The following is a 16,214-nucleotide window of genomic DNA, read 5'->3' as shown; positions in this document are numbered from 1 at the left end:
CTCCCACCAGAATGGTGCATTTGTTACTATTGATGAACCTACATTGACACACCATCAACACCTCAAGTCTGTAGTTTACATTAGGGTTTACTCTTGGTGTTGTACATTCTATGGGTTTGGACAAATAATGACATGTATCCACCATTGTAGTACCATACAGTGTAGTTTCACTGCCCTGAAAATCCTCTGTGCTCTGCCTATTCATCCCTCCCTCTCTGCTAATCCCTGGCAACCAGTGATCTTTCTACTGTCTCCATAGTTTTGCCTTTTCCAGAATGTCATATAGTTGGAATCATACAGTATGTAGCCTTTTCAAATTGGCTTCTCTCACTTAGTAATATGCATTTAAAGTTCCTCCATGTCTTTTCATGGTTTGATAGCTCATTTCTTTTTAGTGCTGGACAATATTCCATTGTTGGGATGTACTGCAGTTTATTTATCCACTCACCTACTGAAGGATATCTTGGTTGCTTCCAACTTTTGAAAATTATGAATAAAACTGCTATAAACACCCATGTGCAGGTTTTTGTAGGGAGATAAGTTTCCAACTCCTTTGGGTAAATACCAAGGAGTGTGATTGCTGGATTGTATGGTAAGAGTGTGTTTAGTTTTGAAAGAAACCGCCAAACTGTCTTCCAAAGTGGCTGTACCATTACCCTGCCCTTTTAAGGTACAGCTTGGCCACCTGTGCTAGGATACAGCATTAACTTAGGCAGAGAGTACCCCAATTCCTAGTGCCCAAAAGTCTTGGGATACACTCTTTCAGATATGTGCATGATAACATTCCAGGGCAGCACAGGGCAAACTCCTATGTGTGATGCTCAATGGACCAAACGTACGCTATTGATGTGTCTGAACTGGGGCAACTTACGCTATATTCAACTCACCTGTTGCTATGAGGACCGTTGAAAGCCAGAGAAGTGACACTATACATTTGCTAAGAGTGCATTTGTAAGAACAGCAGCAGCATGGCTGTCCCTTCTTCCTGAAAATGCCCCTTGACGCTCACACCGTCCAGCTATCTCCTTCTCCTCTTCCTGTAGTTCTTCTACTAACGAGGCGTCATTCCTCCTTATTCATGGGAGATTGGCCTCCTGACTCACAGTTTTCCTTTTCTCTCACCACTATAATATCCACCCCCTGACTCTTCAGTTCCTCGACCTTCTCATTTCCAACAAGCTTTTCCCTCACCTTCCTCCAGCAACCCATTCCCACAGTCACCCTCAGAGCCCTCATATCAATAGAATCTGCACTCCTCAGAAATCTCAGTTTTAAACAAGTCACTCTCTCAATACCACAGCCTAGTTTTTCACATCCGCCCACCACAATTCTTTGAATTCAATCCCTCCAATCCCTTACCCCACCTCTTCCTCACGGCCCATCAGCCCCCATCTGCTTTCTCATCATCTCCCATTTAACGCAGATCCATCTTCCTGTCATGCCCTTGCACTTCCTTGTGTTATGTGCTGCTGGCTGGCAGATCCCAAACCTGAGAGAAGCTCACCCTGCCTTCTCTGTGGCTGTCCTGAGCAGCTCCAAGTTGCTGATTAACAACTCACCTGAAGAGAGTGACTGGCTTCAGTTTCAGCCACAATCTTAAGCCACACAGGGACACTCGCTCTCCTGACACACCTGTCATGCTTTCTTAGTTAACGTTTCCATTTTCTGCAATGACAGTTCACGCTTTCTGCTGTCTTCAAACCTCCCACACTCTCTCCCCTTGAATCCGGGCTAATGAGATAGCCTCAAACTCCCTAATATAGCAGCCAGGGAGGAACTGCCTCATCTCCTTCCACCAACTTTTAGAAATATTTCTGAATTTGCACCCGGCTTCTGCTTCCTTTCTACTGTAGGGGAGAAAGCCTCTCTCTCCTAACAATAATGTTCCTTCCTTGGGCTCTGGATGGACTCCCCTTGCAAGGTGTTTGTACCTTTAATTATCATCTCCTTCTCCTGCATCATCATATCATTAGAGTCCCTCTCTCTCCACTGCTTTCTTCCTTTTAGTTTTTTTTTTTTTGGAGGGGAGAGGGAGGTGAGGTCGAATGGAAGTGGGAGAGTATAATTTACATAAAATAACACAATACAAATAACCTCCCAGAAATTCATTTTGTGCTCTTTTTCCAGTCAATCGTCACCCCCATAGGCAACCATTGTTCTGATTTCATCACTATAGATTAATTTTTGCTGCTTTCGGACTTCATACAAATGGAATTGTATAGTATGTACTCTTTCGTATCTGGCTTCTTTTCTTCAGTATAATATTTTCGAGATTAATCCACGTTGTTGCGTATACCAGTAGTTTTTATTTCACTGAAGAGTATTCCTCTGTATGAATATACCACAATTTGTTTACCCGTTCATCTGTTGATGGACATTTGGGCTGTTTTGAGGTTTGGGCTACAGTAAATACGGCTGCTCTGGACATTCTTGCGCAAGTCTTGGAGGCCATATTTCGTTTTCATTTCATCTCTGGTCATAGGATGGTATATGTTTAACTTCACAAGAAACCCCCAAACAGCCCTTTCAAGTGGCTGTACCAGTTTACATTCTCATAAAGGCAGCGTGTGAGAGTTCCAGGTGCTTCACCTCCTCACCGAATTTAGGATTGTCAGTCATTTTTATTTTAGTGATTCCAGTGATGTGAAAAGTGCTTAAGACAGTGCTTGGCATAAAATTAGCCCTCAAAAGAGATTAGCTGCTGTTATTATCAGAGTAAGTGCTCAAACTTTTTTTTTTTTTTTTTTGGTGAGGAATATCAGCCCTGAGCTAACATCCGATGCCAAGCCTCCTCTTTTTTGCTGAAGAAGATTGACCCTGGGCTAACATCCATGCTCATCTTCCTCTACTTTATGTGGGATGCCCCCACAGCACTGCTTGACAAGCAGTGTGTCGGTGCTCCCGGGGTTCCAGGCCTGCGAATCCCGGGCTGCCAAAGCGGAGTGTGGGCACTTAACCGCTGCGCCACCAGGCTGGCCCCTCAAACATTTTAATAAAGGGCATCCGAGTTCCTTCTTTCCTATAATCATATCTCAGTCTTCTTTTTGTTCTAACCTGACCAAAAACCACATGAAAATAACCCCCAGTATTGACCATACATCTTTTTAAGTATTATCATGTTTAAATAGATGTTCATAAATCTATTATTGTCTTGGCTTTATAAAGAGGACAGGGCAGAGACATCACCAATGCCTCCTATGATAAACAGCAAGTGCTCAATAAATAGCACAGATTTATTGCACAGATAAATGAAAAATAAATTTACACGGATTCCTCTTTCTTCTGCAGCTGCCAAGAGTGTCATCATCTATTCTACTTTGCTCTGGGATCTGTCCCCATACCCTGGGGGTTATATTCTCTTTGGAGCTGCACAGCCCCATGGGGATCCTCAAACCTAGTTAGTTCTTCTGACAAGGGATGAGCAGGTCCCGACCACCAGCACTTTACCCAGTCCAAAACCCTCGATGTCTCTTCCTGGACACAGCCTCTCTGCGTCTCGGGGGTGGTGGTGCGCTCAGGAACTGAGGCCTGAGCTGGGCCAGGCACGTGCTGGGCTCTGAGTCACAGCTGCTTCTGAGCGAGCCACCGAGGGATGTACTCCTTTTGGCAACGCCTGATCCTTAAGTCCTCCTCCCGTTCCTACATTTTTCTCCGCCCCCTGCCCACGCTTAATTAATTATCTCCTCTAGGTCCCTCCCCGCTGGCCTCCTCCCTCGTCCGCTGGGCAAGGAAGGGGGCGGCAGGAGCGCCCGGCTGGGCACTGCGCGCCCTGGGGTGAGAGGGCTGGGGCGCGGTGGCTGGCGCGCGGCGCGGGAGGCTCCACGATGCCGGAGAACGGCTCCTTCGCCAACTGCTGCGAGGTGGGCGGGCGGGCCGTGCGCGCAGGCTGGCCCGGGGCTGGCGGCGCGCGGCCCTCCGGGACCCCCCGGCCTCCCTGGGTGGCGCCCGCGCTGGCCGCCGTGCTCATCGTCACCACCGCGGTGGACATCGTGGGCAACCTCCTGGTCATCCTCTCGGTGCTCAGGAACCGCAAGCTCCGCAACGCAGGTGAGCGCCGCGCAGGCTGCTGGGGTCGGGCGGTTCTCTGGCGTGTGATCTTGACCCTGACCCCGCAATCCGCCGCCGTGTCCTTCCTCAGTCCCGGGCGCCCCTCTCCCTTCTCTCTAACCTGGTCCCCAAGTTTGGTCCTGAGCTCAAATGTTATGGTGAGTTGCTGCCTTCCCCCGACATGCGGCTCAGGCGTCCAGCTCTTGCGGTTGCCCAGGGCGCACTTGGCTCACCAGCGCCGGCGGGAACTGGACAAAGTGTTTCTTATGCTCTTTTTGGCGGGACGCTGGCGCTGTGGGAACCCACGCGGCTGACGCCGTCGCTATCCGTGGCGCTCCAATTTGTGCCGGTCCCGAGGGGGCCTCTATCTGGCTACAGAAATCTCACGATCTTTGACACCTCTCCCTCCGTGCCAGGCACTGTGGCTTCACGTAGTAGGTGCATAGAAAATATTTGCTGAGACAATGAGAGAATTAATGGAAGTACTCCGGTGGCTTTTGTGTCGGAAACTTATCTCCAGGTCGTCTGAAGACCCAATTCCAACCAAGGGAGTGCAAATGCAGAAATCGCAGGCTCTGCTTAGTCTGAACTACACTGCTTTGAGATAACGTGATCTTTTCTGAAGACAGGGAATTCGTGAGCTTAACTGAAGATTAGAAGGATGATTTTGCTAAACAGTCTTGCAATTTTGAAAATATTTTTTCCCTTCCAATCCACTCTCATTCCAATTTTCCCATACTCGGGTCTGCAAGGGAGCAAAACCAGCGGGAGGGAGGATCTGAACTCCCGCCCTGAGGGGTCATTGGAGCCTGCTGACAGTTTCAACTGGAGAAGCAGCTCAATGACTTGTTTGTCAATTTGTAATTTCCCAGTTTGGGCCTTCGGGGGCAACTCAAATATTAGAGAAAATTAAAATGAAAAAATAGCAGCACCAAACTAATTACTCTATAGCTTAAAAATGCTTTTCGAAGGAGCTAGACCATTCAGAAAGGGCATTTTTAGTAAATGGTTAGACATACATAATTTTGTGGCCCTGTGACTCCAGGATTTTTATTTAAAGAACGAATAAAGAATAAAAATGTGAGCTTCTCTCCATAATATGGGAATCTTAACATTATAAAGAAGAAGTAAGCTTTCTAACTCAGTCATTTCAGTAGTGGTGGCTAATATTATCTGGAATACTTTTTTCAAGATAGTATTGTGTCCTTTGAGTAAAAGCTTATAATTAGGAAAGAGCAGGTTATGATTAGAAAGCTGTATTTAATATTTTTTATCATATTGCCCCTTTGCAGCAGCCACAAACATTTATTTCCTGCAGAGGGAGGCAGGAGGGAGGCAGGGGCCGGCCCTCCAGCTGCTAACACCGGACAATTCTCTCCCTGACCGTCGCATGTTTAGAGAAGGCCTGATGGGCCGTGGTTACCTGCTCAGTGATTTGGGCTGCCTACCACCAGAAAGGTGGCCGAGGGGAGTGGGTGCTGCTTCCTTTTGCCTGAGGCAGACAAGCGTCTTCTCCCTCATCCATCCTGCTGAGGGCTAGCCTCTTCTGCACTCCTCCCAGGGCCCACAGAGACCTTATTGATTTGAGAGCGTGACCTGGGTGGGTAATGAGCATGTTAGGTTGCTGGCAAATCCTCTGTTCTTTCCTGCCTACCTCCTGTTGAGCCTGCTATAGCCCACACCAGAAAAATTTTTTAACACTATATCTAAATGACATTAATTCCTGACATTGGTGGCTGCTCTAGTCATGCAATTTAACCAGTTTTTATTAGACTGTTGGCTTTATTGATGATAGTCATGAAAAATCATGGTATTGACTTAAACTAAATATCTTTGGCAGAGTGAGATTTCAAAAGGTGCTTAAAAACCTACAGAACTTTGAATAGTTAGCACTCATTCCACTATTAATCAGGTCTTCCCTTACTGAAGAATTTGGATTTACTTTAAGAAATGCTTATTTCAGACCTTCACATAATTAAGTCTGGTTCCTTAATTCATCGGTATTAAGAAGGTAATGACAATGAGAATACGTATATTTCTAAGCACACAGCCCATATTAAGGTCATAGCACCTTTCTTGGCAGACATCAGTGTTCTTTACTTGACTTACAAACCTAGTTTCTCTGTGGGGCAGACCCTTGTCATTCATAACAGGGATGTTCCTGATGGCAGGGTAAGGTTAGATTGTCTTCTTTTTTCATGTTTTTTTAATTGTATAAGTGTCAGGTGTACAATATTGTAATTTGACATCTGTATACACTGCAAAGTGATCATCCCTAAAAGTCTAATTGTCCTTTTATCTCGGGACTACCCTGTCTGCAGCTTCTGTTGCTGAATGCATTGGGTTGACGTTTTCAGAGATGGCACCTGAGAAAGGCTGACAGGGAGGGATGGAGGGAAGCTGGGAGACAAATTCAGGGCACTGACCCAACTTGGAAGGTAAAGCCGGATGTGTGTTTCACTCTTTGCTGTATTCCCAGAGCTGTGCACAGTGCACAGTGCACAGTGGCACCGAGTTGGCGTTTCACAATTCTCGATGTAGTGCTTCCCGGGGACCTCCCACGTTTGGGCTCTCCTGACAGTGTCTGAGGACTTTGCCTCATGCCCACCATTGCCATTCTTACTCTGGTCTACACCTTGCCAGTAGTAATCCCTGTATTTTTTATCTCTTCCTCTCCCTGCTCTTCTGGAACCCTCTTCCATCAAGTTCCTTCTCTCCCATGTATTTTCAATGTCTGTCTCTTTCCCTTTAGCCTACATGCGCACACGCGCGGGCACACGCGCGCACACACACACACACACACACACACAGAAGGATCTCGAGTTTAAAAGAAAAAAGAATCTTTCTTTGATTTTATGTCTCCTTCTAACTTCATGGCTATCTCTCGCCTTCCCTTCTCAGCCAGATATCTTAATTTAACAGTTTACATCCATTGTTTCCCATTTTCTCCTCCGTCCTCTGGAGTCTGGCCTCCTCAGAAATGCCCCTGTGTGCTGTGTGACGCTGAGGGCCACTCCCTTCTTGAGCCCTTTCATTCCCTCGGCTTACCTGATGCTAGTTTTTGGAACTTCTTCCTCTCTTCTTCTCCCAGACACCTGATCCCTGGGAGTCATTCTTGCTTCCCTCATTCCACAAGTCCTCTAGATTTTTGCCTTATAGTATTTCTCAATTCTCCCTCTTCCTGTCCTCCCTATTCTGACTGTCCTAAATTATACACTCATCTCTTGAGCAAACTATGTCCAGAGTCTCCAGCCAGCTTGCCCTGCCCCCTCCTCCAGTGGCTTTTACCACTGCCAGAGTCACCTCTGCCTTCAGTGACTGCCCTCCAGCTACAGAACAAGGTTCAGCTGCAGAGCAGGCTCACAGAGCCCTTCAGGGCCGGCCTAAGCCCCCTAACATTACAGCCTTGTCTGTCTCCTCTCCCTCGCGCGGACGTGAGCTGCGGCCCCTTCCCAAACAGTCCGTGCTCTCTGATGCACTGCCCTCATCTTGGGAAGCTCCCGGGCCTCTTTTCTGCTAGTGAATATCTCTTTCAAACCCCTTCTCTGCTCCCCTACAGGGTTGTTGATATTTATATTAATACCGTGTCTTCCCCCTCAGACTTCCATGTGCCTCCCAGTATAGCACCCATCTCACTGTATTGTTGTGAGTTTTTCTCTCTCTCCACTGGACCGTGAACTTGTTGAGAGCAGAGACTTTTATTCCATTTCTCTCCACTGAGCCAGGTGCATTGTAAGAACTGAATACAAGTCTATTGAAACAAATTGAAAATTGACAAGATCCCAGGAAAGCAGTGGACAGAAGGAATTAATTTTGCTTCAGGAGGTAGGGTCGACCTTGGCTACAGTACTCAGCATGCTTGTGCAGTCGGTACAGTTCTCAGGGAACTGAATTGCTTTGAGCACTAAAAGCCCAAAGTACACCTCCCTCTTGTCCTCGAAAGCTGGCTGGCACCTTCTGCACAAAGGTGTGCCTGCTCCCTGATTGCTCCCGTGTGGCTGGCAGGCTCCAGCTACACCATGGCTCCCTAAAATTGTGCCCCTGGGGAGTGACCCCTTAGGGAGTTTGCCCCTTGCTGTCTGGCCTGAGGTACCCCTTTCAGCTGCCTGTAAAATGTGAGCCTCCTGCCATCACCCACACCATCCAGACAGCCAGCCACACAGAAGAGAGCAGAGAGAAACACGTCCTTACCGTGACATCGAGATCACCTCCATTAGCAGAGAGGCAAGCACAACAGCATCAGTTCTTCCTGGCCCATAGGCACAGAGACTCTAATTTCCAGGCAGCAGTCAGGAGCCATGGTCTGACAGTGGGTCCTTGTGCTGCAAATGGGTTCAAGAGGCTGTCGGGAGGTGGTGTAAGTGGACCCATGGCCATTTCTGGGATGGTTCAGTGATTTGTAAGGAGGAAGGATATGAAATATTTGACACTGGGATTGCCCAGGAAAAGGTGGAGGATTTGGTTGCTGAACACACAGGTCCTTGTCCAGGGTCCACTCTGTCCTCCAGGTGCCCAGCGATGCTCAGAGTCTGCATCATCTCTTATCCAGAACCAGTGACTGATCATATGCGTCCTAATAACAATGTTCAGCCTGGGAGGTATTTTGCATCCCCCATTAGATTAGAGCAGAGCCCACCAGGCAGCCCCTTTTCCTTGCCGCTTCTCCTCCCACTTGTTGATTGAGGAGGTAAATGATGAATGAATAAATAGGCTGGTCCTGGACAAACGCTCTTGAAAGGCCTGGAGGAAATACTTAATAGACCCACAGTCCCTGCCCTCCAGGTGTGACAAGACGGAGCCCGCTTCATCGAGGCTCTATCCTACCACCGATGAGTCATGGAGATGCCACTGGGTGACAGGTGTCTTTTGACCTGCTGAGCTTTTGGGGTTGGGAATGCTTGTTATCAGCCAGACACCAAAGTGGGCTGCCTTGGACTCCTTCCCTGATGTTGCCTGAGCTTTCCAACGTCACATTCTGGCTCTGAATACCTTATTATCTCTTCACCCAGCAAAAATGAACACAACTGAAATCCAGTAATTATGTCTTTAGCCAAATAATCAGAAAAGCTCCTAATCCTCTTTAATTCCTCCCATGTAGCTCTCGGTGGCCCAGCAGAATGAAGACTTTCATGTTAGACTGCCTTTTTTTCAGAAAGTTGGATTCTGTATTTAGCATGATATACCACAAAACTCAGAAGATACTGATGCTGCTATTAGGTCCTACAATTTTAAATACTTATGCTGAAAGAGTCAAAGTTAGGAAATTGGGATATAAAGTTCCAGTTCTTAGGGAGTTTACACTCTAGGGGCAACATCCTACCTTCTTTGTTGCCCTCACGCCCCGGCTACTCCTCACGTCTTATCTCACAGGGAGCCTAGTCCAGCATTATGAGCCTCTTTCTTGTTCTGTCTATGCAACTAATAATAATATAAAAACAACGTTAGTAAATAATAGCTAACTTTACTATGTGCTTATTATATGCCAGATGCAAGTCTCTCTCATTTAAAAGAAAGAGAAAAAAGAAACAGTAAAAAACCCTGCACCTTCTCCATCAAAGGATATCCCTTTCTAAGTACCTCTCCATTTCTCTCCTTCCTGGAAAGCAAAGCTGATTGAGAGAGCAACCTACAGTACGAAGTTTATCCTCCAACGTTCCACAGAATTTGCCTTTGCTAATATCACCGCTGGCCTCTCAACTGCCAAGTTAAGTGGGCACTTTTCTGTTCTCTCTCACTTGTCTGGATGACCAAGAAACTCCACTATTGCCCTTAATCCTCTTGACATTTCTTTTTCGTGGTTTTCTCCTGTTTCTTCTTTCTCGCTCTTTCTCTGTTGCAGTTATAGGCAATTCACATAATCTGAGTGTTGGTTTCTTGATCTGCAAAATGGAAATCATGCTTTCAACCTTAAAGGATTCTTGTGAGAAATGATTGAGTCAATTTATATAAATGTACATTATAAACTTTTTTTTTAATTATTCTTTATTTTATTTTATTTTTCTTGTGAGGAAGATCAGCCCTGGGCTAACATCCATGCCCATCTTCCTCCACTTTATATGGGACTCCACCACAGCATAGCTTGATAAGCCGTGCGTCAGTGCGAGACCGGGATCCCAACCAGCGCCCCCCGGGCTGCTGAAGCGGAGCACGTGCACTTAACCGCTGTGCCACTGGGCTGGCCCCCATAATAAACTTTAAGGTGCCATACCAATTGTTGTTTTGTTGTTATTATTAAGTGTGATTAAAGGAATAAGATGCTGGGCCGGCCCCATGGTGTAGTGGTTAAGCGCGCGCTCTCCACTGCTGGCGGCCCGGGGTCGGATCCCTGGCGCGCACTGACGCACTTCTCGTCAGGCCATGCTGTGGCGGCGTCCTATACAAAGTGGAGGAAGATGGGCACAGATGTTAGCCCAGGGCCAGTCTTCCTCAGCGAAAAGAGGGGGATTGGCATGGATGTTAGCTCAGGGCTGCTCTTCCTCACACACACAAAAAAAGCAATAAGATGCTGCCTTAAGAGTCTCCAAGTGATCTCTTTTGATGGTTATGGAAGAATGTTTTGTAACAGGCATCTCAGTTATTATTTTTTTAAATGGCTGCTTTGTTGTTGTTAGTGTTGTCAAGTTGATTCTGACTCCTGGTGACCCTGTGCACAGCAGAGCAGAGGGAACCCTGCTCAGTTTTTTTGTGTGTGTGCCATCCTCTCACCTTCTGGTGCTATATAAAATAATGCACCACTGCTATTCATAGGGTTTTCATGGCCAGTTTTTTTGGGAATGGGTGGCCAAGTCCTTCTTCTTTGTCTAGTCTGGAAGCTCTGCTGAAGCCTGTCCCCCGTAGGTGACCATGCTGGTATTTGAAATATTAGCGACATAGCTTTCAGCATCCCAGCAACATGCAGCCACCACAGTATGACAACCTACAGATGGGTGCTGTGGTTCCCTGACCGGGAAACGAACCTGGGCAGCAGTGGTGAGAACGCCGAATCTTAACCACTAGACCACCAGGGCTGGCTAGTAGATACTCAGCAATATTTATTGAGTAAAGGATTCAGTGGCTGTCTATTTTACATTAACTTTTAGCTCAATGACCAGGGCTATGGAGTTCTAAATCCAAAAAACTCTTCTTCTGAGCATGCAGGATGGGCACAGGGAAGAGGGGCAAGGGATGGAGGTAGCTTTACCTTCCAGAATTCTCATATCTGAAGAAGACTAGATAGCTCAACGCTCGCTGGCTCTTTCCTGGCTTGCCCAATTCTCATTGAGAAATAGATTTCCCAGAAAGAAGGAGAGAGGAAGTAAGGGGGGAAGGGACTGTGGTGGTTGTGTGTGGGAAGGGATGTGCTTTGCGTATGAATGTTGGAAGGGAATTCCATATTAGTGAACAAAGCCATGTTGTTGAAGCCTGTCTCCACTAATACAGTCTGTCTGATGGAGGCAGATGGAAATAAGTCAGGCCAGGACTTGTGATATAAATATTCATTAGCAGCCTGTGCATGGGGTGATGAGCAGTGCTGCGTGCATCCCAATTGATTTCTCACCTGTCTGGGGAAGAAATGGATAGAGAACTGGACCTCCCCTTGATTATCATCCAAAGAGGACCTGGGTTCTTACAGATGGGAGACAAAACAAGAATTTTATTCACCTAATTTGGAATTGTGTCAAGAAAGCTGGGAGACGGTGTGCTGTCTGGGCAGATGAATCTACAGCAGGAACTGGTTGATTTCAGCCTTTTAGGAACAGCCGGAGTAACAGGGGAGAGTAATTGAATCACTTTCCACGTGGAGTTGAATGTGTTCTTCCCACTATTTACAAGCTGTTTGCCAGCCTCTGGGGCATTATTAGGGGATGAGCTACATCAACACGGCAGAGCTTGACGTGCTTTCCTGGGGAAACAGCTGGACGAGCTGGCACCGGCTCCCAGCATCTCTTCACTTTCTCCACACGTGCCAGAGGGAGACCGATATTCCTGTGTCGGAAAGAAGTGATTTTCTTCACAGAAACAGCCATGTGGAATGTGTGTGAAGAGGAGGAAGGAGGGCTCCAAAAGAAAAGGAGGGAACCGATGAAGGACTGGTCACGGAGAAAGAAGTTCAATAACTTGTTCAAGTTCACCTGGCCAGAAAGTGGCAGAACTGAGATTATGCCAGGTCGTTCCCACTCCCAGCGCCACCTCCAGATGTCAATAGGACACTTATAATTTCAGGAGGAGATAAGGGCTCTGATGCAGCTGAAAACACGAATATTGAGAAAGGACACTCCTCACTCTCTTGGGACCAAGTGAGGTCTGAGTAGGAGAGTCGGATTCTGAAATCCACTAATAGAGACAGCGAACAAGGCTGGGAATTAAATGGAAAAGCAGAAGACCCCTCACTGCCCAAGCAGGTCCTCAGATGTACATTTCTTGCCTTGCAGTACCAACCAGAAAGAATACGAGCGAGCTTTATCCCATTAAGTAAAGAAATCCCTAAAATAGTAGAATAGGAAGGAATCTAGCATTTCAATCTGAGGCAGGGTTCCCCTTTACTATCCAGCCTCTACTTGAATATCTCAAGAGAGAGGGAAGCTCATTGCTTCACAAGTGCTCTAATTGTCCAAATGATGTCTTTTCTATTCAGTTACATGCTCTCCCCTCGGGACCTAACCTAGCTCTGGACTCCGGACTAGTCAGTCCTGAGAACTCCCAGGTTGCTAACAGATTTCTTTTCTGTCAATTCTGAGTAGGGTTGACCCCAAGCCTCTGAGACCAAAATAGGCACTTCAAGAAGCCTGCCTGTGGGTCCTCCACATTCCCAATGGCGCGGGGAGCATGTCCCATGGAATCTTCCTTGAGATGGGGCGAGAATGTGTGTTGGGACAGGGAAGGGCTGGAAGCAGCCCTTGCTCTCCCATGCGACTTTATAAATGAAAGTGCAGAGTCTGCTTCACCTGAAGGTGAGACAGAGGAATGCCCAGCTGGGTGGCTCTGAGCCTCCCTTTTTCCAAACCCCCTTGAAGCCAGACCACAGCCCAGCTTCTCCTTGGAGAGTCCCTCCTGTGACCATTCCATCTGCCCTCTGCATTCCACCACTCTAAGGCTGGCAGCTGGCACTTCGCCATGTAGCAAGAGGCCAGAAGACTTGAAAGACTGCGTCCAGTGCCCACTGCATCCTGAGGGCCTCTGAAGGCGGGAGAATATATTATCTTCTAAGCATACAGTAGCTGCTTGAAAAGTACAACACTTGGTGAATGAAATAAATGATGTCAGGAATGGAGCTGCTCCTGCCCTGAGCTTTCAGGTTCTTGGTGCTTTATTCATGACTCAGTGTTGGGTTAAGGATGCAAACGCTTCAGGAACACAGAGACTGTGTTCTTTTGGATTAAGCCCTGTCGTCTCCTCCCTAGGACTCTGGCCTGGAACATGCCGGAAGCATATTCATCGATGGCTGTTGTGGTTTCCTGAGGCTCTCTGGCTGGCTGAGCTTGGTGATGCTGGAGAACGCTCCATTCAGACGAGAGGGGCAGTTCAGGAAGCTGGGCAATGTGCAGGCAAAGTGGGGAGGCCCCCTGGGGGCTGTGAGATGGGGAGCACCCACAGCCCCTCCCCACTCCACAGGGCTGGACTCTGTGCCACCACACCAGGTGTCCGCCAACATGCCAACATAGCTGCAGGCATAGGCCCCAGACAAGCAGAGAGGGGAAAATCAGAATACATGGATTCCACTCTCAAAACCTTTCTTCTATTCCACCTGCAAAATGCAATTCACATTCAGAAAAATGGATTCAAGACACCTAGAAAGTAGCCTGTTGATCAATGGGGGAAAGATGCAAAGGGAGACTGTCAGAGAGATATGCAGGGAAGTGGGAGTATGGAGGGGAGAGACGTTGGTGATGGTGAATCCATGTTGCTGGTTTTCAGGTTCTCCTCCCCAAAATCCTTGTTGGAGCTTAAATGATGCAAAGCCCCTGAGCATCTGTGCGTGTCATGAAAATAGTTATCATTTGTGAGTACCCACTGTGTCCCCAAGCACTTTGCATCACTATTTAATTCTCACAGCTAAAGTATAAAGTGGGCCTCATTATCCCCATTTTACAAATGAGAAAAATGAGGCTCAGAGAGCCTAAGTAACTTGCCTCAGTCACACAGCTAGTGAGTAGCAGAGACACAGTTTGAGCCCTGAACTCTGTGTCTCTAAAAGCCACTTGGTTTTTATCCCAATGCTAACAGTAACTCAGTTACTTTTAAGTAGCTGGGTAAAGGAAAGGACAGTCTACAGAATAGAAATCGTGGGGTCTCGTGCTAACTCTTGCTTCCCATTTCCTGCTCCAGGTAATTTGTTCCTGGTGAGTCTGGCATTGGCTGACCTGGTGGTGGCCTTGTACCCCTACCCGCTAATCCTCGTGGCCATCTTCCATGATGGCTGGGCCCTGGGGGAGGTGCACTGCAAGGCCAGCGCCTTCGTGATGGGCCTGAGCGTCATCGGCTCCGTCTTCAACATCACCGCCATCGCCATTAACCGCTATTGCTACATCTGCCACAGCGTGGCCTACCACCGGATCTACCAGCACTGGCACACCCCCCTCTACATCTGCCTCGTCTGGCTCCTCACCGTGGTGGCCCTGGTGCCCAACTTCTTCATGGGGTCCCTGGAGTACGACCCACGCATCTACTCCTGCACCTTCATCCAGACAGCCAGCGCCGAGTACACGGCTGCAGTGGTGGTCATCCACTTCCTCCTCCCCATCGCTGTCGTGTCCTTCTGTTACCTGCGCATCTGGGTGTTGGTGCTCCAGGCCCGCAGGAAGGTCAAGCCAGACAGCAAGCTGCGCCTGAGGCCCAGCGACGTCCGGAGCTTTCTAACCATGTTCCTGGTGTTTGTGATCTTTGCTGTCTGCTGGGCCCCACTGAACTGCATCGGCCTTGCTGTGGCCATCAACCCAGAAGAAATGGCTCCCCAGGTCCCAGAAGGGCTCTTTGTCACCAGCTACTTCCTGGCTTATTTCAATAGCTGCCTTAATGCCATCATCTATGGGCTCCTGAACCAGAACTTCCGCAGGGAATACAAGAAGATCATCTTGGCCCTTTGGAGCCCACGGTGCTGCTTTCAGGACGCCTCTAAGGGCAGCCATGCTGAGGGGCAACAGGGCCAAGCCCTACCTGTTGTTATTGGCCAGCGCCTCGTCCAGGCAGACGCTCTGTAGCCTGGACAAACTCATGAAACGGTGGGAGTGAATCTGCGCCAAGGATGAGGTCAAGCAGCCTTCTGGGCCGTGCTGTCCTGTTCGCATCACAGTACACGGCTTGTGGAGCCTCATCTTGTGGACGAGAAGCCCGTTAGCATCCTTGTTTCTGGCTGGTCAGGGGATGCCTGCAGGTACTGGGGGCCACATCCCAGTGAACACAGCACTGGACCAGGCAGACACTCTCTCAGTGGTGCACTGGGGGCTTGGCACGTACAAGGACCGAGGAAGGAACAGAATGAGGAAAGGCCTGGGGCAGAAGAGGCCACTTCTTTCCCATGGGCTGCCCTCTCATCCTCCTGCCTTGGCCTCCTTGCTGCTTTCTCTATTTCCCTCAAGGGGCGGCAGGAACGGCTATCTTCCTGCCAGCAAGGATGAAAGAGCAAGCTCTTCAGTGCTGGAAAGTGGGTAGCTCTGCAGGGGCCTGGAGTGGGTCAGGGGGCAAGCATCCTCCACTCTTTCCCATTGATCTTCTCTACACATACATGTGTGTGCACACACGCAGACACCACCATATATACACTGTGCACACACCACAGCCGACGTACTTTCCACATACACGTACCACAAACACGCTGCACACACACCCCACCACCACCACCACACTGTACACACACCACAACAAACTAACTAAAATGCACACCACAAACACACTACACACACACTCCTCTAGGTGTCTGGAGCACAGTCTGCCTAGCTTCTTTTCCTGGTTCCACCATGTTCCAGTTGTGTGACGTGGGGCAAGTCCCCTAGCCTCTGTATTCCTCAGTTTACTCACTTTAAAATGGAGATCATGCCGGTGCCTCCCAGGATTCAATGTGAGGATTCATTGGGATAATTCAGGTGAAGAGCTGAGGACAATGCTTAGCACGTGGCTAGCACTCAGTAGTCATTTGCTTTCATTATTATTCTAACTACATAAAATGAAAGATAACCTTGAAGGAGAGAAGA

At 48.2% G+C, this 16,214-nt stretch overlaps 1 protein-coding gene across 1 annotated transcript; it reads left to right on the top strand.

The window, feature by feature from the left end:
- Window positions 1-3,824: 3,824 nt before the first annotated feature.
- MTNR1B (melatonin receptor 1B) lies at window positions 3,825-15,224 on the top strand. Its single transcript, XM_058546209.1, has 2 exons — window positions 3,825-4,047; window positions 14,353-15,224. The coding sequence occupies exons 1-2, from the start codon at window positions 3,825-3,827 to the stop codon at window positions 15,222-15,224; spliced, it is 1,095 nt and encodes a 364-aa protein (XP_058402192.1).
- Window positions 15,225-16,214: the final 990 nt, after the last annotated feature.

The sequence above is a fragment of the Diceros bicornis genome, chromosome 7 (assembly GCF_020826845.1).
Source record: "Diceros bicornis minor isolate mBicDic1 chromosome 7, mDicBic1.mat.cur, whole genome shotgun sequence".
NCBI lineage: Eukaryota > Metazoa > Chordata > Mammalia > Perissodactyla > Rhinocerotidae > Diceros > Diceros bicornis.
Note: the sequence above shows the minus strand (reverse complement) of the source record. Positions and strands in the feature narration are given on the sequence as shown.